This window comes from Lethenteron reissneri, chromosome 69, assembly GCF_015708825.2.
Source record: "Lethenteron reissneri isolate LAM-NWPU_2019-01 chromosome 69, ASM1570882v1, whole genome shotgun sequence".
Lineage (NCBI taxonomy): Eukaryota > Metazoa > Chordata > Hyperoartia > Petromyzontiformes > Petromyzontidae > Lethenteron > Lethenteron reissneri.
The window spans coordinates 10,384,479-10,408,866 of NC_083847.1; the positions used below are offsets into that span (position 1 = coordinate 10,384,479).

Below are 24,388 nucleotides of genomic sequence, written 5' to 3' on the forward strand. Positions count from 1 at the left end.
GCTCAGCAGAAGGCTCGGCCCACTAAGTGGATGATAGCAGAGCCACAGCCAATCAACATCAATCAAACTCTACCCACTTCTTCTTGGTTCTTTCAGTAAAGTCATGTAGAAGGGAAATAATAAAATAATAAAAATTAAACAATAAAATACAATTCTCACGACGTTTCGGCCACAACGCAAACAGCCGTCCTCGGGTGAAGAACAGGTCTGTCGGAAAGATAGCGTCTGAATGAACACCACCAAGCTTGGCAGCGTATATTTAAGCTGGGTTAGGGGAGGAATTTGCATATCAACAGAGGAATTTAGCATATTTATGGAAAATGCAGATACAGTATGGGATTAGTCACTATTTGTGGAATGCGTATGATTGTATTTTATTATGTTTTAGTTTTATTATTTTATTATTTCCCTTCTACGTGACTTTACCGAAAGAACCAAGAAGATGAATCCCTGCAGTCACGAAAGCTTTAAATCGAAACTCCACCCACTTGTAAATACATTGCAACTACTGCACTGTAGTGGCGATCACGCGGATTTCGGATTAAAACCAGAGCAACATGTTTTTTCGGTTTAAACACGTGACGTGTAATACACGTTTCCAAGAATAACGATGTACAGCTGTAATGGAAAATCCATGGGTTATTAATTCACATCAACATCACAGGTGCGCGGTTAATCCACAAATTGGATAAACCCCACGCGGACAATCGAGAGTCTCCCATAATTGGTGTTAGAACATCTTAACGCCTCTTTTATTTATAGAAAGGGTAAAATCCTATTATTTTTAAATATGCGTCGTTAAAGCCGCCACCGCCCCCCTCCCAGGAAGTTCTCACGACACGTTTATATGTTTATGCTATCTAACCCAAAATTTAAACCACCTCTATTGTTGATATATGTTGTGAAAAGCCCTATTACGTGTTAAACTGAAAAAGCAGTGCTTGACCATTCTATAATAACTCAAAGATAAAAGTGCAAAGGCTTAACCAATTGACCATTCCAGCAACAGCATTAGCTTATGTGTCTCTAACTAAAAACTAAAACTTAACTATTTATTTCGCCAGGCATAAGGCCACACTGAGCTGTGTAGCTCTTTTTTTATCAGAACCGACCTGGCTATAAAAAATAATAGCCCCACGAAGTGGGCTTATCACGTGGGAATGTATAGCAGCATCTAAATACTCTTAAGCGCATGTCGATTCTAAATGTGGAGGGATCAACCGAAAGACCCGGAAAAAAAATCCACTAGACCATGGGGAGAGAGAGAGACACGCAAACTCCAAATATACAACAGGCGTCAGGGTTGGGATCGAACCCATGCACGACCTCCTGCATACCAGGCGAGGCAGATAGTTGCTCTTGGATAATGATGTATGTATGAATATCGACATTTTACAGTATGATGTTACATTTCGTTAGCCAGTCAAAAGCACATATCCGGATGACGGATTAATATAGGACCGATTTACAGGAATCCCTCTCCAAACCGTGGACTTGCGGACCGCGGTTTTGTGCACGCACGGTTTCATTATCTCTGTACCGATTTACCAAAATTTGGCCTGGAAACTTGAGTATCCACGGGTGAACACAGTGTTAAGGAAGAAGTCAACATGACATTGTATTGTTATACATCATTGCATCACCGCGGCACGACATTGTATTGCGTGTCACCATGAATGAAGTGATGTCCCGACGAAGTTTATCTGTGAGACCTTTTTATCAGAGCCATGTTGGTTTGCATGTTTTGCACAAGTACTGCGTGTGGTCAATGCAGACTTGATGCCTCGCAAAAGGTGTCATCTCCCGTTGTATTATTGCCAGAAAGATTCAAAACGAATTCTTATTTTTCAAAGATATTAATTTTTTTGCTTCCGGTTTCCGGAAACAGATACATGTTTCACTCTTAATCGTGAGGGTGAGTGCTGTGGCACCGGAGGGTGAGTGTGGGCTGAGCCTCCCTCCTCTCTTCTCCTTACTCCTTCTAACCAGGCCTTCCCACCATCATCTCATCGCCATCGCCATCATCGTTAATATTAAAGGTGTGTAAAGTTCACGTAATGTGTTTTACTTATGTTGTGTTATGTTTGTGTGTGCATTTTATTCGGTGTTTAGTGAAGAAAAAGGCAGGTAAATTGCGAATTGTAAATGTTGTGGGTTTACTCTCCGACACACAACCGGTTAGTGCTCTACTCGTAACTAATTGGCCACGTTGTGTTTACATGACAAACCCCTGAACTAATTGGCCCTGTCGGATGGTGGCGGGTTTAAAGACACGTTTATAATTTCGGTCATCTAACCCAAATGAAATGGATGTTGGTCGCAAAAGCCCGACAACTACTAGTGTGTGTTAAACTAACTTAGTTCAGCTACGAAGAGTCTGACCCACGGCTGTGGTTCCCCTAACCCCCCCCCCCCAAACTTCCCATCGGCGCCCTGTAACTTCGCCAGCCACAAATTTGCCTACCCGCGGCTTTTTCCCAGGAGCCTAATGACAATTTCCGGTTCCCGCGCGGTGTGGCGAGCGATTTCCGTATATCCAGTCAAGAGCACAGATCGGGATGATGGATTGATAGAAAAGACCGGACATGAAAAGGCAACCACTCCAACGTCCACGCAAGAAAACTACCACATTTCCACCTGAGTCACAAACTAAAATATAAAAAAAAATGTTACCAGGTGTAAGGGCCTCCCCCCACTGGGCTCTTTTTCAGAAGCGGCCCTGGCCACACGAGATGATAGCTCAGTGAAATGGGGCTTATCATCATCATGTGGAAATGGAAAGCAGCAGCCAAATACTCTCCAAATGCGTGGTGACGTTGATTCTAAAAGGGTTGTCACGTAAACAGAACATGCCAATTCGTCACCAGTACAGCACATCGGTGGGTTGGAGAGCCAAGCCACATTTACAATCCGAGTACAGCGTTTCACCAGTAATTACAACTAGCTTCATCAGGCGACAGCCAGATTTGTGGAGAAGTCCGCCTGTTTCGTTCCTTATATAGAGGTGTAGATGTGGTGACCACACTTCTCCCAAATACAACTGTCAGCAGTAGCAGAACACGCGTGCCAACAAGGACACTCAATTGATTTTGATAATGTTGAAGTTTTGTGCAAAACTAGCTACTACTGGCCAAGACTAATTAGAGAATCTATCGAAATTGAAAGAAATACAAATAATTTTAACTGTTTGGATAGTTACCGTCTTAGTGCTGCGTGGAAGCGAAAGCGAATCATCAAATAATACATGATTTAAATGCATGCCTGTAAAGGGCAGCATACTTTAGTAGGGATTACCATTAGTACAGCTATTTTAATACACAAAATAGACAGGAAGGACAAAATCAAAGATGTTGTGGCTTGGCTTTCTAACACACCGGTGTGCTGTACTAGTGACGAATTGCCACGTTCTGTTTGCGTGACAACCCTTACTAGTTGGCTGTGTCGGGTGGTGGCGATTGTATGAGTGACACGTTCATATATTTGCGCGATCTAACAAAAAAAAACCATTTAAAATCTGAGTACAACGTTTCACCAGTAATTACAACTAGCTTCATCAGACGACAGCCAGCCTTATATATATTTATGCAACCTAACACAAAAAACCTGTATTATGGATATTGTTCGCGAAAGCCTACGTGTTAAACTGACAAACCTGCCAGAGACGTCTTGGACACGGGGAAAGGGGGGGGGGGTGCGGCGACTGACAAGGTGCCACGTTAAGTTTGACCGACGAAGTTCAGGCGGCGAACATCACAGCGGCGGTATGAAGCCTCTGCCCCCCTCCCTCACCTCCCTCCCTCGTGAATCGATGACGAGCAATCCTGCGGTGAAGGTGTGACGCCAAGAGGCGATTAGCTCAGTGGACTTTAGCCGGTGGAGTAAAACATGGTTTGGATTTTCCATTTTTCTTGTGTTCGCGATTTGCTCACGTTTCCTTTCCTGTAGTTTCGCATTCCGATCGTGTTGCGAGTTCGGGGACCCCCTCTACTTAGTGAACGTTCAACTTATGAACTTGCAGAGATATGAACAAACCTGTCCCCCATATGGTCCAGTTGCAGCTGTTCGGACCGAGAGTTGTAAGTTCAACCGCCGCACAATAGATGGTGGTGGTTGTTCGTGTATCAAGCACTGGCTTATTTTGAATCTCAGGACCCAAACAATGAAAGGTTTACTAAGGTGTCGGCAGCTGTTCATGATGATACTGCCTGTTACAAGTTGATTTATGAAGATAAGAGAGCAACTTTGTAAGTTTTTCAAGAAAGTAGAGAGGAAATACGAGCACCAAAATGAATTAGCATCTACATTTGCAGAACATGAAGAATCAGTGACGTCTACATCTGCAGCGCGTTAAGAACCAGTGGCATCTACATCTGCAGAGCCTGAAGAACCAGTGACCGGATAAAGAGGGCTAAATGGGTGCGGTACGGGCTAGAGAAGAGATGGAGTGATGTGGTACAAGCGGATGTGTAGCTGAGTGAACTTGCCAATTACTTGGCCCAAGCGGTGTCAAGATCGGTATCTGTGGAGGAGGCTCGTGAAGGACGCTGCTACTGGGCAGTTGGAGGCAGCTGTCCTCCAGCAATAATGAAGGACAGAGGGAGCGATGCTCACAACAACGAGCGGAGCGACGGGTGGCTAAAACGCAGCAAATTGGCACAGTAGGGGGCACAGGTGGTGAATCCGCCAGTCGTCTCAGTCGACCTGTGGCACCTGCTGGGTCTGTCCCATGAGCTCCATGCCATTGGGCGTTCGACACTTCACGTGGCCTTAAAGTGCACACGGCCTGGCACAGGCGCTGTGGTGATGTCGCTTGTTGTTATTTAACATTTACAGATTTGTAATTTTGCTGAAGCCCGTGCCCATAGTGGACATTGGTGAAAAAAGCGCTTCAATGCTCATCAAATTCTTCCACACTCTCCTCCCCGTCAGTCTAAACAAAAGATTCCCGATTGCAACGATTCTTGATGCGAGGCTCAACAACTGGGGGGCGTCCTGGCGCTCCCTCTGCCATGGGTCCCCGCGTGCACCCCCGAGGTGCGTGTTGCGCTCGAGAGCCCTCTGCCGTGCACGGAGCGCTCGAGCAATGGGCGCCGTCCGCCGGCGTGCGCCAGCAGGTGGCTCTTGAGAACCGACGGGCGCCTGAAGCTCCGGTCACACACGGCGCACCGGAACGGCCGGTCGTCAGTGTGCGTGATCGCGTGGCTCTTGAGCGTCGACGACTGCATGAAGCCCTTGCCGCACACGGTGCAGACGTGCGGCCGCTCGCCCGTGTGGATTCTCGCGTGGCTCTTGAGGTTCGACGACTGCAGGAAGCCCTTGCCGCACACGCCGCAGACGTGCGGCCGCTCGCCCGTGTGTGTCCTCGCGTGGCTCCTGAGCTCCGACGGGTGAATGTAGCGCTTGCCGCACGCGTGACAGGCGTGCGGCCGCTCGCCCGTGTGGATCCTCATGTGGCTCCTGAGGTTGGAGGACTGCACGAAGACCTTGGAGCAGTCGGGGCAGGCGTGCGGCCGCTCGCCCGTGTGGATCCTCGCGTGGATCCTCAGGTCGGAGGGGTGGGCGAAGCGCTTGGCGCACACGGGGCACCCGTGCGGCCGCTCGCCCGTGTGCGTCATCGTGTGGCTCTTGAGGGCCGATGGGCGCACGAAGCTCCTGCCGCACAGCGAGCAAGCGTGCCGGGCCGCCGGCACGCCGCCGCCTCGGCCGCCGCCGCCGTCCCTCGAACGTCGGCCCAGCGCGGCGTCCGGTGCTACCAGGGGGGTGGGAGGGGACCGATGCAGTGGAGTGAATTCGTTACCTCCTCGCTGTTGCGCAGAAAAACGACTGAAGACCGAACTATTAAGCTATTTTGTGCGATCATTTGTGATGGTTGGCCAGATCACTTCTGATAAGATAAAATTATAGTTTAGTTTTAGCATGGGTCTCGATGAGTACGATTCTCTATGGATCTCTGTAGGTCTCTGGTTCTATATGAGTATGGGTCTCTGATTCTATATGAGACTGTGAGTGTAGAATGAAGATCATGCGTTTAGAGTATTTGGCTGCTGCTATAAATCTCGACACGATGATGATATCGGCCACTTCGCTGAGCTATCATTTGTGATGGCCGGGTTGCTTTTGAAAAAGAAGTGAATAGCCCAGTGGGCTTTACCTGGTAAGATAAAAAAAAATAGTTAAGTTTTATTTGCATATATTTTTTAAGTGATTGGTTTACCTTTCCTATACTTTGCACTCCTATCGCGTTTGTGAATATTGTGTTTATCGTTGTTGTAACGTTCTGACTCCCGTGCGCCTGCTGGGCATCTTTGAAAAAGAGCTTTATAGCTCATTGGATTCCTCCTCCTGCAGTCTAAATAAATAGGGGCAATCCTGAGACCCAGTACGTAAGTCAGGACAGTTCACAAGTCGGGACGGTTGGTAAGTCGGGACAGTTTGTAAGTCAGGACATTTGGTAATTCGGAGCGGTTTGTGAGTCGCAGCACAATAATATACCTATTTAAATGCCCTTGAGTCAGTGTTATGAAATGTGTTACGGTTCAACACAGGAGAAGCGTTGTTAAACTTCGATTTAAAGCTTTCGTGACTGCAGGGATTCATCTTCTTGGTTCTTTCGGTAAAGTCACGTAGAAGGGAAGTAATAAAATAATAAAAATAAAACATAATAAAACAATTCTCACGACGTTTCGGCCACAACGCAAGCAGCCGTCCTCAGGTGAAGAATGAGACAATGCCAAGCTAGGAGCTTATATATAAGCTGCGTTGGAGGTGGAAGAAAGAGCGCCTTAACAAAGGAACGTGCATATGAAGAGGAATTTAGCATATACATGGATTATGCAGGATCAACAGCACCTGAATAATGCATGGGCATAATATGACTTTGAAACCCCCCCGCCCACCTCCTACGCATTTTCCATGTATATGCTAAATTCCTCTTCATATGCACGTTCCTTTGTTAAGGCGCTCTTTCTTCCACCTCCAACGCAGCTTATATATAAGCTCCTAGCTTGGCATTGTCTCATTCTTCACCTGAGGACGGCTGCTTGCGTTGTGGCCGAAACGTCGTGAGAATTGTTTTATTATGTTTTATTTTTATTATTTTATTACTTCCCTTCTACGTGACTTTACCGAAAGAACCAAGAAGACGTTGTTAAACTCATTATAGGAATACATATTGTACATTTGCATGTAGTACTGTAATAAACACTGTATAGTAAATCAACTATAAAATAAAATGACATAAATAGAAAAAAAAATCTTTTAAATTTACTTACCTTGAGTCCTGATGCTGGCTTGCTTGTCGGAAGGGGCGCAATTAGTCACCACAGACATACACACACAGACACGCACACAGACAAACACACACACAGACATACACAAACAGACACAAAAGACAAAGACAGACTGTAGGGGCAAGTGCTGTTAGCGAACACCTATAAAGACCGGCACGGCACACGAGGGGGTGGGTGGCCAACACCACGCCCGGCCGCCTTTGTCTCTCCAGTGGTGATGTTTACGCATCGTACCGGGTACTCATTTGATGCAGTGGATCTGGGGGAGTCCGAGGACCGGTTCAGTTAATCATCACTGGTTTTGGCCGTGAGCGGGAATTTAACTCGGATCGGCGCTTTAGTTGCGCAGCTTAGTGCTAATCTAGATTTGAAGTTTTCGTGACTGCAGGGATCCATACTCTTTGGTTTTTTCGGTAAAGTCACGTAGGTATAAAATAAATTAAATCACGACGTTTCGGGCGAAACACAAGTGTCCATCATCAAGTGGTACAACCACAGCAAGAAACTATTGCTGAAGTGGGCAAAAGGGCTGCCGTAACAAGAGGCTATATAGGTAAGAGGGGGGAGGAGCAAGGGAGGAGAGATAGAGAGGGGGGTGTGGGATAGGGGGAGTGGAGCGCTGCTGGAGAGATTAGAAGATGAGCAAGGCAAAATGCCGGGGGGGGGGGAAGTGGGCGGGGCTGGGAGTAGGAGTCACGCGGATGCACTACACACATGCGCAGCTTAGTACTAACCACTACAACTACTGCTCCCGCACACGCTCACTCACACACGTGCATGCGGATGTACTACACACACATGCACACACTCCCAGCATGGTGCTGACTCATTACATCTTTCGGAGGAGGATCGCTCCGCTGAACAAAAGAGTTCCGCGGTTCAGTTTGCAAATGCCAGTTCTCGTTTTTAGTCGAAGTAAAAAAAAACATGTTTCATGGAAGCTGGTTCGTAAGTGCGGGTGTTTATAAGTGCAGGTGTTCGTAAGTGCGGGTGTTCGTAAGTGCGGGTGTTCGTGAGCGGGGATGTTAATAAGTCTGATGGCTGAACCAGTTACAAGGGTTGCAATGTTTGAGAATGAACAGTGGCTAATAGAGTAGCAGAGGTCAAAGTAGAGTCGTCGACTCACGATTATCCGCTGTGCGGTTTTATCCGATTTGCAGATTTACCACGGCACCTGATATTTTTACATGAATTAATAACGCGTGGATTTTCCCTTAAGCACAAATTAGTCATCTAAAAACAGATATACATTGCTATTCTTGTAAATGTTTATTAACAAGTCACACGGTGCTTAAACCGAACAAATATGTTGCTCTGGTTAATCCGAAATCCACGTGTTCGCCTCTACAATACAGTAGTTGCAATATCTTTACAACAGTGGGCTCAGATTGATTGATGTTAATTCGCTGTGGCTCTGCTGTCATCCACTTAGTGGGCCGAGTCTTCTGCTCGACAGGAGCAGGAAAGTGTTATGATCACTGAGCATGCACATCATCGATCGGTCTATTGTTAGCATTCAACTTAGACCTATATTAGTGATTTTTGGCATAGAGATCTGTTGGAAATTGGATGGTTTTTTTTATTATTTGCAATTGTGAATTATCCGCGGCCGTCCTCCCTGTCACAAGCGCGGATAATCGAGGGTCTCCTGTATTTACAATTTTTACTATTTTAATTTTACCAGGTAAGGCCCCACCTGAGCTATATATCTCGTTTTCAGATGCAACCCGGCCATCACAAATAATAGCTCAACTCAACAATGTGGGCTTATCACCATCATCACGTGGACATTTATAGCAGTAGCCAAATGCTCGTATAAACGCGTGACTTCGATTATAAATGTGCGGGGGAAAACCGGAGGACCCTGAGAAAAATCGACGCGACCATGGGGTGAGAGAGCGAGAGAGACACGCAAACTCAAAATATACAGCAGGCATCAGGCTTGGGATGGAACCCACGACCTCCTGCATACCAGGCGAGGTAGTTAATATCTCTGACCCGAATATCAATTATGAATCACGTGCTACTCGAAACGGAGTCTTCTACCGCCAGCGCCAACAGACCCCTTGCTGCAACGACCTGGCATCAAACCCATGCCGGTCCCCTCCCACCACCGCGTACCCTCAATGTCGTCCTCCAAGGTCACCTCGATCTCCGCCACGCTCGGGGAAGTGCCGGCCCAGTCCTGTCGCGGTGCTCGGGACTCTCCATGTCTGACCGCGGTGGCGGTGGTGGCGGTGGTGGCGATGGTGGCGATGGTGAAACTATCACCAACGGTCGCCTTGCTCCCAAATCCCCCTTCAGCCTGGATGTCGTCGTCGTCATCATAATCTCGATCTTCTTCTTCTTTGACGCAGAGTCCCACTTCTTCAGCCTCAATGTCCTCTTCTTTAATCGCCGCGTCGGCTTCCTGAACTGAAGGGAGAAATTGTTGAGACCTTTTGAGTGTGCCAACGTGCCACGAAATCCACATGGGCATACGGAATAATGCCTTTATTTCGCACCCAGGGCAATGAACTAAACTATGTTTTATTTTACCAGTTAAGGACAAAACACAGACACGGAGACACACAGACAGACACACAAGCAGAGAGAGACAACACAGGCACACAGAGAGTGCTGTGTGTCTCTCTCTCTCTCTGTGTCGTCTCTCTCTGCTTGTGTGTCTCCGTGTCTGTGTTTTGTCTTTCTCTCAAATTTAGTTCTACCTGATGACGGTTGCTTGTGTTGCAAACGCAACGTCATACTCTATTATTTAATTTATTTATTTTCTACATGACTTTACCGAAAGAACCAAAGAGTAATTCCTGCAGTCATGAAAGCTTCAAATCAAAGAAGTAACCTACCAAGTTTAACACGTAGGGGGCTCTCGCTACCAATACTATTCATACTAAAGGTTTTTGGGTTATAATGGCATATGTGTCGTAGCCCTCCACCACCTGGCACAGCCAGCAAGCTTTGTCACGTAAACAAGATGGGCAAATTAGTTACTTCAGCCCACGACTACTATACACTACACTATGCACTACACATTACACTACTATACACTACACTATACGGCACTATACACTACTATACACTACATTACTATACATTACACTATACACTACACTATGTACTACACTGTACACTACACTACTATATGCTACACTAATATACTCTTTGGTTCTATCGGTAAAGTCACATAGGTAGAAAAATAAAATAAAAATGTATATATCACGACGTTTCGATCGCAACACAAGCGGTCGTTCTCAGGTGGGAAAAGAAATCCAGCAGTGGAACTGCTGAACCAGCGAGAGAGCTGTTATAACAAGAAGGTTATATATGTGGTGATGGGCAAGCAGGCGGGGTCTGAGCTGGAAAGGAATTCCATCTCCGGACGCAAGCACGTCAGTTGTGTTAATGGGGGAGATTAGGGAGAGAGATTAGCATGAAATGAGCTTCCGTCGCCGCACAAGAGCACCGTCCCCGCATATGCGCACAACAGCAGTGTTAATGGGAGATTAGCACTATGTTGATGGGAGAGATTAGGCAGGGAGATTAGGGGGATTAGTAAGTTAATGTCATGTCTAAGTGTAACACAAACTGCGGCGCTGGCAACTGCGCTGTGAGGCAAGCGCGTCCACGCAAGAGAACCACCGCAACGGTGGTTGCGCCAGTGAGACACACAGCCCGTCACACAGCCAGAACCATTGATACATCGAGGCTAAGGGAGCAGAGGTGGCCATGTTAGTGAGACCCCAGCCCGTTAATGCAGAGGTACCCAAAAGGTAATGCAACTCAGAGAGTCGGAGATAACAGCCAAACGGCAGGGAAGAATGGAAGCACCACAGCAAGTTACAACTTTGCTTGGTTAATAAGGTCCTTCCAATGATTGCTCAGCTTATACCCATCTACTCGGTTGAAATTGTCTTTGTGTTTATATATCTGGATGGCTTCATGGACAAATCTTTTATGGAAGCCCGAAGGTTTGCAGAGTACCTTGGTCTCGGAAAAAAGAATGTCGTGCGAGCCCACTGCGTTATAACAATGATCAGCCACTGCAGAGGTATTGGTTCTGCCATGTTTCAAATCTGCCTTGTGTTCGCGAACACGGTCCGAGACATGTCGTTTCGTTTCCCCAATGTAAGTGCTGCTGCAGACACAACTTAGTTTGTAGACACCAGGGTATTGCATGTCAGGAATAACATCCTTCACAGATGGGATCAAATCACAAATCACGACTTTTATTTTTTTCCGCGTGAGGACGACCGCTTGTGTTGCGATCGAAACGTTGTGATATTAAATTTTTTTATTAAATTTTTCTACCTCCGTGACTTTACCGAAATAACCAAAGAGTATGGACTCAAGCAGTCACGAAAGCTTCAAATAAAGATTACACTAATATACACTACACTATACACCACACTACTATTTACTACACTGTACACTACACTACTATACACTTTTTGTATCTTTATCGTACCACCAGCGCTTCAATATCCGCAATTCTCTATGCAGGTTTCAGGCACATCAGCGGCCACTTAAGAGACGCGAGAGGCAGAGAGACCACGCTCACGGTCACCGGCGTCTTCTCTCTCCAACTTCACCCTCATCCACAACTCGCCACTGCCAGGCTCCTCTCCATCCTCTCGCTTAACGATGAGCGGCTCCATGGGCAAGAGATGGGGCCACTGGCACCACCACCTCCACTACCAAAGATGGCAAAGATCTCCACTCCACCCCGTGCAGCCTGCAACAGACTGTTGGGGCAAGTGGTGTTAGTGGTGAGCAGCGCCTAATAAGGCCGGCACTGTGGCACACGAGGGGGTGGGTGGCCAGCAAAACCATCACCACCACCACCATCACCTGGTAAAATAATTAATATATATATGGGGGGGGGTGACACATCCCCCCCCCCAATATTAAAATATGCTCAAAATGTCCCCCCAATATATTGCTATAACATAGATTTATGTTTATATGATTGTGGTTATAGTTGTACTTTATTAATCCCTAATCTCTGCCATTACATACAATGAAACAAGAAAAGGTAAAAAAGAAAAACAGAGCAATGTAATACAATACACTATTAGACATTATTGTAAAAAATCAAATACAAATTCCCTCCTATCTGTTAGTGAGTTTTTTTTTATATTTTAGGCAGCTACTTCCACCGGAGTCCACGCAGTGGCATTGTTAATAAGCACACACCGGAGTTACTGGTCGTACGGTGCACGAAGAGCTTTACAGACCATCTGATTTCTTCCCGCAGTATAAAAATACCGATTATGATTCGCTCCTTCTCAGCAAGGCTCGGCCCAGACAATGATGTTCACTCCTCTCTCTCTGGCCGATGTATAAAAGAGCTTCATAGATCATCAGATGTTCTCCTCCTGCAGTCTAAATAAATATTCTATCACACAAGGAGGAACAGTCAACAAGTTGCCACCTCTAAATAGCCAGCCAGGGCTGGAGCCGTAGAGGACAGCTCCCCTACCTCAACCCCCCTCAACCCCAACACTCGCCCCACCTCACCTCCCCCGCCGGAGCAGAGGAGCAGCAGGAGGATCAGTAGCAGGATGAACAACAGTAGCAGGAGGAGGAGGCGGTGGCAGGGAGCGGATCTCCGAGCAGGGGAATCTCCCTGCAGGATGAGACGGAGCGATGAGGAGTAGTCAGAACGATCCACAGGAAACATCAACAACAACAAATCCAATACGCCGACGACGCCATCCAACCAAACAGAGGAGGCGGGCGAGCGAGAGAGGAGCAATGGGAGCGGTGGCGCAGCGGTTAGCGCGCCACTGCGTGAGTGAATGACTTTGTGGGCAAGTGGGTGGATGCGTGTGTGCGTGGGTGGGTGGATGAATGGGTGGGTGAGTGAGTGGGTGGGTGCGTGGGTGAGTGGTTGAGTGGGTGGATGCGTGCGTGGGTGGGTGCGTGGGTGGGTGCGTGCGTGCGTGGGTGGGTGGATGCATGGGTGGGTGTTTGAGTGGGTTAATGCGTGCGTGGGTGAGTGGTTGAGTGGGTGGATGGGTGAGTGAGTGGGTGGGTGCGTGGGCGTGTAAACATCGCCACTGGGGGGATAGAAGCCGGCCGGGCGTGGCCCACCCACCCCCTCGTTCGTCCACAGTTCCGGCTTTTAAATAGCACTTGCCCCTCCAGACTGCCCAGGCTACACGGGGGACCTTTGTCTCTGTAGTCGCTGTGCAAGTAGCGCGTTGCTCGCCGCGTTTAGCCGCCCCACGCTACCCTCTCACCCCCCCATCTCCGATCAGAGGAAACAAGAAGATGCTCCATGTAGTCGGCACTTTGCTTCGTTCATCATTTCGCTTTTTTTGTTTGTTTTTCAATGCTTTGCTTGATGTGCCCCCCCACCACCGCTTTTTAAATGAAATATTTCACGCTCTGCTCTCCTCGTTCTTGTGCCGGGCGCTGGACGCGGGGCGGTGACTCCGCTCCCCCCTGCTCCAGGTTTGCCCTCTCGCCGTGGAGCTCACGAGGTCGCGACCTCCCTCGTGTTCCTGCTCCTCCCCCTGTTCCTCATCTCCTCCTGTTCCTCCTCCCCCTGTTACTCCTCCCTCTGTTCCTCATCCCCCTGTTCCTCATCCCCCTGTTCCTCATCCCCCTGTTCCTTCCTCCCCCTGTTCCTCACCCCCTCCTGATCCTCCTCCCCCTGTTCCTTCCTCCCCCTGTTCCTTCCTCCCCCTGTTCCTCATCCCCCTGTTCCTCATCCCCCTGTTTCTTCCTCCCCCTGTTCCTCATCCCCCTGTTCCTCATCCCCTCCTGTTCCTCCTCCCCCTGTTCCTCATCCCCCTGTTCCTCATCCCCCTGTTCCTTCCTCCCCCTGTTCCTCATCCCCCTGTTCCTCCTCCCCCTGTTCCTCACCCCCCTGTTCCTCATCCCCCTGTTCCTTCCTCCCCCTGTTCCTCATCCCCCTGTTCCTCATCCCCCTGTTCCTCCTCTCCCTGATCCTCCTCCCCCTGTTCCTCATCCCCCTGTTCCTTCCTCCCCCTGTTCCTCATCCCCCTGTTCCTTCCTCCCCCTGTTCCTCATCCCCCTGTTCCTTCCTCCCCCTGTTCCTCATCCCCCTGTTCCTCATCCCCCTGTTCCTTCCTCCCCCTGTTCCTCATCCCCCTGTTCCTTCCTCTCCCTGTTCCTCATCCCCCTGTTCCTCATCCCCCTGTTCCTCATCCCCCTGTTCCTTCCTCCCCCTGTTCCTCATCCCCTCCTGATCCTCCTCCCCCTGTTCCTTCCTCCCCCTGTTCCTTCCTCCCCCTGTTCCTCATCCCCCTGTTCCTCATCCCCTCCTGATCCTCCTCCCCCTGTTCCTCATCCCCCTGTTCCTCATCCCCTCCTGATCCTCCTCCCCCTGTTCCTCATCCCCCTGTTCCTCATCCCCCTGTTTCTTCCTCCCCCTGTTCCTCATCCCCCTGTTCTTCCTACCCCTGTTCCTCATCCCCCTGTTCCTTCCTCCCCCTGTTTCTTCCTCCCCCTGTTCCTCATCCCCCTGTTCCTCATCCCCTCCTGATCCTCCTCCCCCTGTTCCTCATTCCCCTGTTCCTCATCCCCTCCTGATCCTCCTCCCCCTGTTCCTCATCCCCCTGTTCCTCATCCCCCTGTTTCTTCCTCCCCCTGTTCCTCATCCCCCTGTTCCTCCTACCCCTGTTCCTCATCCCCCTGTTCCTCATCCCCCTGTTCCTTCCTCCCCCTGTTCCTCATCCCCCTGTTCCTCATCCCCCTGTTCCTCCTCCCCCTGATCCTCCTCCCCCTGTTCCTCATCCCCCTGTTCCTTCCTCCCCCTGTTCCTCATCCCCCTGTTCCTTCCTCCCCCTGTTCCTCATCCCCTCCTGATCCTCATCCCCCTGTTCCTCATCCCCCTGTTCCTCATCCCCCTGTTCCTTCCTCCCCCTGTTCCTCATCCCCTCCTGTTCCTCATCCCCCTGTTCCTCATCCCCCTGTTCCTTCCTCCCCCTGTTTCCTCATCCCCCTGTTCCTCCTCCCCCTGTTCCTCATCCCCCTGTTCCTCATCTCCTCCTGATCCTCCTCCCCCTGTTCCTCATCCCCCTGTTCATTCCTCCCCCTGTTCCTCATCTCCTGATCCTCCTCCCCCTGTTCCTCCTCCCCCTGTTCCTTCCTGTTCCTGTTCCTCCTCCCACCGAACGTTGTCATTGCGTTGCCACAGGAAGGCTCCGGGTTTTCGTCTCTGCGCCCGATGGAGGCGTTCGTCAAGCGAGAGAACGAAGAAGAGAGGCCGCCCTGGGCGGAGCTGCGGGCTGAGGTGACGGCACGCGGCAGCGGTGAGGGTGAGCGGGGGTCCTGCCTCACCGCCAGGGACGGAGACGTGTTTTTAGATATGTCAAGAGGAAACCTGAGACGAGACAAGTGGCAAGACTTTGTCGCAAAACTCGCAGAAGTAAAAACCGCTAAACTATCGGTGCCACAGTGGCTAGGGAGATGTTAACTACCTCGCTTGGTATGCAGGAGGTCGTGGGTTCGATCCCGACCCTCGCCACACGGTGGCTAGGGAGATGTTGACTACCTCGCCTGGTATGCAGGAAGTCTTGGGTTCGATCCTGAAGGGAAAGGGGCAACGGTAGCTGTATTAGTGAGACACTTAGCCCGTTAATGTAAAGACATTTAACCTGGTGATGTACTGAGAGATACGGAATTAACAGCTGACATCTGCAGGTAGGATGGAAACATCACAGTCAGTTAAGACTTTACCTGGTTAATAACATTCTTCCAATGATTGCTCAGTTTGTACCCATCTTCTCGGTTGAAATTGTGTCTGTTTATATATCTGGATGGCTTCATGATGGTAATGCCTCCGCTAGACGTGTTTCCACGGGCCCTGCACCGCGTCTCGCTCCCAACGCGACGTCCGTCTGTCTCTCTCTCTCTTTGTCTCTCGCACTTCGCTCAGCTTCCATTCGGATCAAAGAGGAAGATGACCGGTGCCCACCGACTGCTGCTGTTGGCGCTGGCGGTGGTACTGCTGGAGAGGACAACCCGACCGTCAAAGAGGAGGACCTTCACATCATCGAGGTGGACTTCCAGACCGAGGGAGAAGTCACCCAGCACCTGATGGTGGCCGATGGCTCCTCCTCCTCCTCTGTGGCGGTGGTGGAGCCAGGGGGAGGGTCGTGGCTCTCACCGGGAAGAGGCCGGGTGGATTCGGCGCGCGTGGCGGAGATCGAGGTGGTGCTGGAGGAGGACGACGACGATGGTAGGGGATGGTGAAGGATGGCAGGGGGTGGCAGGGGAAGGCAGGGGATTGCAGGGGATGTGAGCAGCTGAGTATTCGCACACGTACGTACGTGCGGATGATGTGTGTGTGTGTACATTGAAATTGGTTGTGGTGATTATGATGGTGGTGTTTGTGATGATGGTTTTGATGATGATGGTTTTATGTATGTACTTTTAACTTCTTTCCAACCGTGATAATTGGAGGTGATGGTGGGTGGTGATGACGATGATGGTTGTTGTGGTGGTTTTGATGGTGGTTGTTGTGATGATGCTTGTATGTTGAACATCTTTCTCACTGTACGTAGCCAACCGTGATAATCGGAGGTGATGGTGGTGGTGATGATGATCAGTATCAAAGACAATGCTTATACAGTATTTTCAGAGCATGTTTCTTTGCATGTTTTGCCACAAGTCATGATGCCTTGCAATAACAGGGATCTATTTGATGTTGAACATCTTAACACAATTCCTGTTTTTATTATTGCCAGAAAGGGTACAAACTTATTTTATAATTTTGATGGTACTGACCAAATAAAGGTGCCACAGATAAATAAAATAAAATACACGCCTCTTCCGTTTCTGATGCAGCAACAGAAGAGGCGGACGATGACGACGATGATGCCATGCCCCGAAGTCGCTCGACTAAGACGGCCAGGAAGGGGTTTGTGGGAACGTTCGGCCTGAGGGCGCCACCACTCCACCGCTCGAAGCTCCGCGGCGACCTCTGGGCTCACCAGGGGGGCGACCTTCGGATCTACCAAAGTGACCTCCGGGGTCGCCAGGGCGACCTCTGGGGTCGTCAGGGCAACCTTCGGATTCACCAGGGAGACATACAAATCCACCAGGGCGACCTTCAGATTCCCCAAGGCGACCTCCGGGCTCGCTGGGGCGACCTCCGGGCCCCGGTCTCCATTCCGAGCCACGGCCGAGACGCGGCAGGGAGCCGCCGCTCGGTGAGGATCAGGAGGCGCCACGTCGTTGCGCTTCCGCCGCGGACTTTGGGGAGAGCCCCCGAGATGGCCGGCGACGAACGGACGGACAGGCGCTTCAACGACGACGCTGCCACCAGTGGTGGTGGTGCTGAGGAGGAGGTGAAGGAGGTGAAGGAGGAGGCGGAGGAGCGAGTTGTCGCGCCCAGCGCCTTGAGAATCTCGGACCCGGAGGTGGCGCTTGTGTTTTTCCTGGCGCTGGTCCTGCGCGCGCTGCTGGGCGCGGCGGAGATGCGACGGAGGGCCGACCGCGCGCGGATGAGGAGGGCGGCGGCGGCGGACACGGCCGTGGCGTTCCGCGGAGGAGACGTCGGCGGCGGTGGCTTGGATCGGCTGAACGAGATACTGGGCAGGCGGCGAGCGGCCAGAAGGGTGAGGGGCATCCTCCGCTTTGTCGGCCATCAAGGAGACATCGCCTGGTGTACAGGAGGTTGTGGGTTTTATCCCGACCCTAATGCCACGGTGACCGAGGAGACGTTAACTACTTCGCCTGGTATACAGGAGGCCGTGGGTTCAGTCCAGACGCTAACACTTGCTGTATATTTGCATGTCTCTCTCTCCGTGGCCGCGTGGATTTTTCTCCAGGTCCTCCAGTTTTTCACTTCACATTTAGAAACACGTGTTTAGAGTATTTGGCTGCTGCTATACATTTCCACGTGATGATGATAAGCCCACTTCGTTCAGCTATAATTTGTGATGGCCAGGTCGCTTCTGAAAAAGAGCTACATAGCTCATTGAGGCCTTAGACCTAATAACAAACCATTTTTTTAATGTAAGGGGTAAAGCACAGTCCCATACCTTATCAGTGCCTATCTTATTACAGACCAATTCAGACCTAATTGGCCACCCCCGTGCCCTTATAAATCTCAACGTTCATCCTACAAAGTCCCATCACAAGGTAGAAACACAAACAAATAGACAATTATTTTTGCTGTACGCCATATGGACCTGAAAACTCAATTTACATGTACAAGAATACGGGTTAACAGTATGGGTTGACAGCTATGTTGAAGTTATTATCATTATCTCTAGTAACGATAACACTATTCCACGTTATTTTTGCTATACTGTATTTATTTTCGGTCAGACCTGTTTGTATGGTCGCGGGCATACTGTAGTATTACGGTGGCTAGGAGATGTTAACTACCTCGCCTGGTATGGAGGAGGTCGTGGGTTCGATCTCGACCCTTTGACACCTGTTGTATAGTATCACAGTGGCTAGAAGATGCTAACTACGTCGCTGGAGGTGATCGTGGAACGCAGCGAAGAACGAAGTGATTATTGTATCGTAGCACTTCGGAGGCGATGTAAGTGCATTTGCTTTGTTAAAAATTAATGTGTACCTCATCTACTATATAGTGTATAGTAGCGTAGTGTGTAGTAAAGTGTATAGTAGTGGTGTATAATAGTGTGCAGTGTATAGTAGTGAAGTGTATAGTGCAGTGTAGTGTATTGTAGTGGTGTATAGTAGTGTATAGTGTAGTTTATAGTAGTGTATAGTGTAGTGCAGGGGTCCTCAAACTTTTTAAACAGAGGGCCAGTTCACTGTCCCTCAGACCGTTGGAGGGCCGGACTATAGTTAAAAAAAAACTATGAACAAATTCCTATGCACACTGCATATATCTTATTTTGAAGTGAAGAAACAAAACGGGAACAAATACAATATTTAAAATGAAGAACAAGTAAAAGTTAAATCAACAAACTTGCCAGTATTTCAATGGGAACTATGGGCCTGCTTTTGGCTAATGAGATGGTCAATGTCCGGTTCCATATTTGTCACTGCTAGTCGTAACAAGTGATGCAAGTGTGCATCCATTAGTCTAGATCTGGTTGGAGATTTCAAATGTTTCATTCTGGAAAAAGTCTGTTCACAGACATAAGTGCTGCCAAAGATGGTTGCCATTTTGAGTGCATGGTTCCTGAGATGAGGATATGTCTCAGAGGGGAGAGATGCATAGAAATTATGAAGGCTGCTTGATTTGAATGCGTCTTTCAGAGAGTCACAATTCTGCAGTTCAGCCAGTTCCATTTGGTAAATTGTATCCACATTTTCAATGTCAATAGAAAATGGGTTACGGAAAAGCTGTATGTCCTGTTCATGGAGATGAAGCTCTTTAAATCCAAATTGGAACTCCTTTTGCAATTTTTCCAGTGAATCCACACGTTTTGTTTGGGAATGCAACCAATGGTTTTTCCGCTAACATATTTTGAGTTGTGGGGAGATGGCAGAAGTTTTCCTCCTTCACTTGTTTGATGAGGAGGCCTAATTTTACTTCAAATGCTTTGACATGTGATTGCATATCACAGATGAGCTTCACCTTTCCTTGAAGTTGCACATTGAAACTGTTGAGTAGCTCTGTTACATCTGTCAGAAAGGCAAGGTGCCATTTCCATTCTGCATCATTGAGCTCTGGTACTTCTTTGTTTTTTTAAAGCAGAAAAGCTGTAATCTGTGGAAGTCATAGAAACGTTTCAAAACTCTCCCTCGACTCAGCCAACGGACTTCTGTGTGATACAGAACATCTTCATAGTCAACATTTAGCTCAGACAGAAATGCCTGAAATTGTCTGTGGTTTAGTGCATGAGCTCTAATGAAGTTAACACAAGATACCACAAATTTCATAACCGAGTCCCACTTCAGTGATTTACTCCACAGCGCTTGTTGGTGGATGAGGCAGTGTATGGCTATTGGTTGAGAATGGTTATGTTTGTCCATCTCTTGGTTAATGCGAGCAATTACTCCTTTCTTAGACCCCACCATGCTAGGAGCACCATCAGTTGTCACACTGACTAGTTTAGCCCAGTTCAGCTCCAAACCATTCACAGTTTGGCAAACCTTTTCATAGATATCCTCTCTTCTTGGTTCTTTCGGTAAAGTCACGTAGAAGGGAAGTAATAAAATAATAAAAATAAAACATAATAAAATAATTCTCACGACGTTTCGGCCACAACGCAAGCAGCCGTCCTCAGGTGAAAACCAGGTCTGTCGGGGAGACAGCGTCTGAATGAAACAGCACACGAGCTTGGAGCATATATAAGCTGGGTTGGAAACGGGGGAAAGAGCGCCTTGACAAAATAATTTGCATATCAAGAGGAATTTAGCATATTTATGGGAAATGCAGGAATGTTATTAGTACTACATATGCAGCACGGGCATATGTAGTACTAATCACATTCCTGCATTTCCTATAAATATGCTAAATTCCTCTTGATATGCAAATTCTTTTGTCAAGGCGCTCTTTCCCCCGCTTCCAACCCAGCTTATATATGCTCCAAGCTCGTGTGCTGTTTCATTCAGACGCTGTCTCCCCGACAGACCTGGTTTTCACCTGAGGATGGCTGCTTGCGTTGTGGCCGAAACGTCGTGAGAATTATTTTATTACTTCCCTTATATGTGACTTTACCGAAAGAACCAAGAAGATGAATCCCTGCAGTCACGAAAGCTTTAAATCGAAAGATATCCTCTCATGTAGTTGTTCCTTTGATGCTTTGCAGTGCAGCAAGCTCTTCTGTGACTTCGAAATAGTCATTCGTCGCACGAATAAAAAATTTGAAGTTGTGCAGAATCACGAACATCATTGCTTTCGTCGAGTGCCAAGGAAAAATAGGAAAGTTTTTTTGTGGAGTTTTGCAAATGCTGATGCAAATTGTCTCCCATTTCTTCAATCCTCCGTGTAATTGTAGGTCCTAAAATACTCACTGTACTAAATAAATCGGCCTTCTCTGGACACATCTCTTTGGCAACAGAAAGAAGGCATTCTTTAACAAATTCTCCCTCCACGAATGGTCTGCCAGTGCATGCTATTAGCTTGGCAACTTGAAAACTTGCTCGCAGTGATGAAATATTTAGCTGCTTCTGCTTCACAAAAGTATTTTGCTGAGTTGTTAATGTATTTTTCAGTTTTAATATTTTATCTTTTCTCACTTCTCCGACCAAACAAGCATATTTATCTTTATGTTGAGTTTCATAGTGTCGACGTAAATTATATTCTTTGAACACAGACACTATATTCTGGCATATCAGACACACAGCTCTTTCCTTGTACTGCATGAAAAAGTAATCATAAGTCCACTGTTGTTTGAATATCCGACACTCCGAGTCAATTTTTCTCTTTCTTGACATCATTGTTTCCTAGGGAGTCAAAATTGCTATTAGTAAAATACCAATATATATACAGCGCTACAAAAAAAATATACCAGCAATAACTTTGCCCACACAGAGACATACAGACTCCACTGCCCATCAATGCAGTCTGATTGGGGGAAACTCCGCCCCCTCTCCCTCTTCCACCAATGACCGTCCTTCTCATGTAGAAAAAAAGTAACAGGCAGGCAGCGGCGGCAAAAACACCCGGCGGGCCGGATAAATGTCCTCGGCGGGCCGCATGTGGCCCGCGGGCCGTAGTTTGAGGACCCCTGGTGTAGTGTATAGTCGTGTGTAGTGTAGCATATATACATCTTGAAGCACCGCGCGATGCGGTGACCACCGTTTTTGTTCAATGGCCGAGCCAAAAGCCGCTGCTGCTGTGAGGATGAGCGGAGTTTGCGTGATGATGGTTTATAATCCGGGCTTGCCGGGTGGCCAAATTTGCTTTGCTGTTGCTGGAGGAGGGAGGAGGAGGCTGTCACGTGCTTCTGCGGGTACGTGGGGCTGTTGTCCACTCCATATAACATTGATGCGCATATGCATTAATGTAACAATACGTATTTTTCTCATGCGTCTGGAGCCCTCTCTTTTTGTGTGTGAAAGCGTAAAAGCTATTCGCTAAGTACATCACCATTACCGTCGTAATGTAGCCTTTAGCGCATTCTGTCTTTTATTTAGAGTAAGACTCTAGATTATTTGCGCTTATGACGGAGGACTGCTGCGGATAATTCAAAATCACGGATAATCCAAAAATATAACCATTTCTCGTGGATCTCTATACCAAAAACAGCATTATGTTTAAGTTAAGAAAATTGGGGAACGAATACTAACGATTGACCGATCAATGATGCGCATGCTCAGTGATAATAATACTTTCCTGGCTCCCGCCCAGCAGAAGTGGATGATAGCAGAGCCGCAGCCAATCGACATCAATCAAACTGCACCCAACTACTGTAATGTAGTGGTGATCATGTAGATTTCGTATTAACCAGAGCAACATATTTGTTCAGTTTAAGAACCGTGATTTGGTAAGAAACATTTCCAAGAATAACAATGTACAACAATGGGCTTAAAGGCACGTCAAAGTCTCGGGCGCACGGTTAATCCGCAAATCGGATAAACCGCACAGCGGATAATCGAGAGTCTACTGTATACATTTTAACCTGCCACCACCACCCGACACGGCCAATCAGTAAGGGGTTTGTCATGGAAACAAAACGTGGCTAATTTAGTTAACGAGTTCAGCATTAAATCCAGGTCCATGACGTTCCGCCGGTGTGATTACAACAGCTACAACAACCACAACAACAACCACCAGGTTTCATCAGGCAATTAGCCAGGATTGTGGAGAAATCCTCCTGCTCTAGTTTCCTGTCATAAATAAAATAACCTTATTTTTAGAATAACAATGTATAACTGTGTTTTAGATTATTAATATAAGCTTAAGGGTAGAAAAAAAATCAAAATATGAACGCGGACAATCAAATTTTGTTTGTGTCATCCCTCCCTCCTCCCGTACCCGCTCCCGCCCCACCCCCAGAGAATCCTGCACTATCTGTTCCAGCGCAAGCGCAGGGCTTCCGTGTGGACGCACGTCCGCTCCTCCGACTGGTGGGAGCGGGAGGCGAGCTCCTTCACGGACGCCCAGTGGCTCCGGAGCTTCGGCTTGTCACGCGACGCCTTCGCCGGGATCTGCAGCGCCCTGGGGCCCGCGCTGCAGAGGCGCGACACGACCTTCCGCCTGTGTGTGCCCGTCGACAAGAGGGTGGCCATGGCCTTGTGGAAGCTGGCGAACGGCGGCGGCGGTGGCGGCGGTGCTGGCTACAAGGGCGCGGCGCAGCTATTCGGCGTGAGCGTCACCACGGTGTGGCGCTGCGTGCAGGAGTTCTGCAGCGCCGTCTCCCAATCGCCGAGCGCAGAGCGGCTGGCACAAATGACCCAAGGATTCCGCCGGCGATAAGAGGGCAGGAGCAGAGCCGGCGGCAGGAGCGGGGCCAGAGCCGGAGCCAGGGGCGGGGCCAGAGGCGGAGCCAGTGGCGGGGGCGACGCAGGGACAGGGGCAGGACAGAGGTAGGGCAGAGGCACGGGCAAGGCAGAGGCAGTGGGTTATGACAAAGATCGCGAGCGAAAAAATAGGGAGAGAAATGAACTTAAAGGCTTCCCACGTCCACCCATTCTCCGCATAGGATCATCGGCCGTCGTTCAGGGTGTTTAGGGCAGGCTTCGACATACGAACGCAATTCCCAAGATACCCCCGTTCGTAAGTCGGAATGGTTCGTAAGTCGGAACGCAACAATGCACCGTATTTAAATGGGCCATGTGGTCAGAGTTATGACGTGTGTTATGATTCGACATAAAGGAAACATTGTACATTTGCATGTAATACTGTAAAATAAAAACACTAGTAAATAAAACATAAAATTAAGTAACAAATTTTACTTACCTTGAGTCCTGATTTGCTTGACGGAAGGGGGTAATGAGTCACCACTGTTGTACACACACGGGGCACTCACGAGTACAACAACAAAGATCCCCCATATAGCCTGTACCAGACTGTAGGGGCAAGTGCTGTTAGCGAGCACATATGAAGGCCGGAACAGCACACGAGGGGGTGGGTGGCCAGCACCACGCCCGACCGCCTTCGTCTCCCCAGTGGCAATGTTTACACACCGCACCAGGTACTCATTTGAGGCTGAGTCGACCTAGGGGAGACCCAGGACCGGTTCAGATAA

General features: G+C 48.7%; 2 protein-coding genes across 6 annotated transcripts; one reads left to right on the forward strand and one right to left on the reverse strand.

Moving 5' to 3' along the window:
- Positions 1-421: 421 nt before the first annotated feature.
- LOC133360844 (zinc finger protein 771-like) lies at positions 422-13,400 on the reverse strand. 3 transcript variants are annotated; one of them, XM_061579741.1, is made up of 6 exons: positions 13,387-13,400; positions 12,807-12,915; positions 11,848-12,031; positions 9,411-9,704; positions 7,272-7,289; positions 422-5,749 (listed from the first exon to the last, which is right to left on the reverse strand). In XM_061579741.1, exons 3-6 carry the CDS (start codon positions 11,942-11,944, stop codon positions 4,974-4,976), a joined length of 1,185 nt encoding a protein of 394 aa, XP_061435725.1. In that variant the 5' UTR covers positions 11,945-12,031; positions 12,807-12,915; positions 13,387-13,400; the 3' UTR covers positions 422-4,973. The 3 variants fall into 3 exon arrangements, with proteins under 3 accessions (XP_061435725.1, XP_061435723.1, XP_061435722.1); XM_061579739.1 differs by lacking the exon at positions 13,387-13,400 and having other exon boundaries at positions 12,807-12,944; XM_061579738.1 differs by lacking the exons at positions 11,848-12,031; positions 13,387-13,400 and having other exon boundaries at positions 12,807-13,167.
- On the forward strand, positions 13,290-24,090 carry LOC133360837 (uncharacterized). 3 transcript variants are annotated; one of them, XM_061579726.1, is made up of 5 exons: positions 13,290-13,745; positions 15,457-15,571; positions 16,198-16,500; positions 17,109-17,881; positions 23,197-24,090. In XM_061579726.1, exons 2-5 carry the CDS (start codon positions 15,487-15,489, stop codon positions 23,614-23,616), a joined length of 1,581 nt encoding a protein of 526 aa, XP_061435710.1. In that variant the 5' UTR covers positions 13,290-13,745; positions 15,457-15,486; the 3' UTR covers positions 23,617-24,090. The 3 variants fall into 3 exon arrangements, with proteins under 3 accessions (XP_061435710.1, XP_061435709.1, XP_061435712.1); XM_061579725.1 differs by having other exon boundaries at positions 13,293-13,745; positions 15,457-15,577; XM_061579728.1 differs by lacking the exon at positions 13,290-13,745 and having other exon boundaries at positions 15,449-15,552.
- The last annotated feature ends 298 nt before the right edge of the window (positions 24,091-24,388 follow it).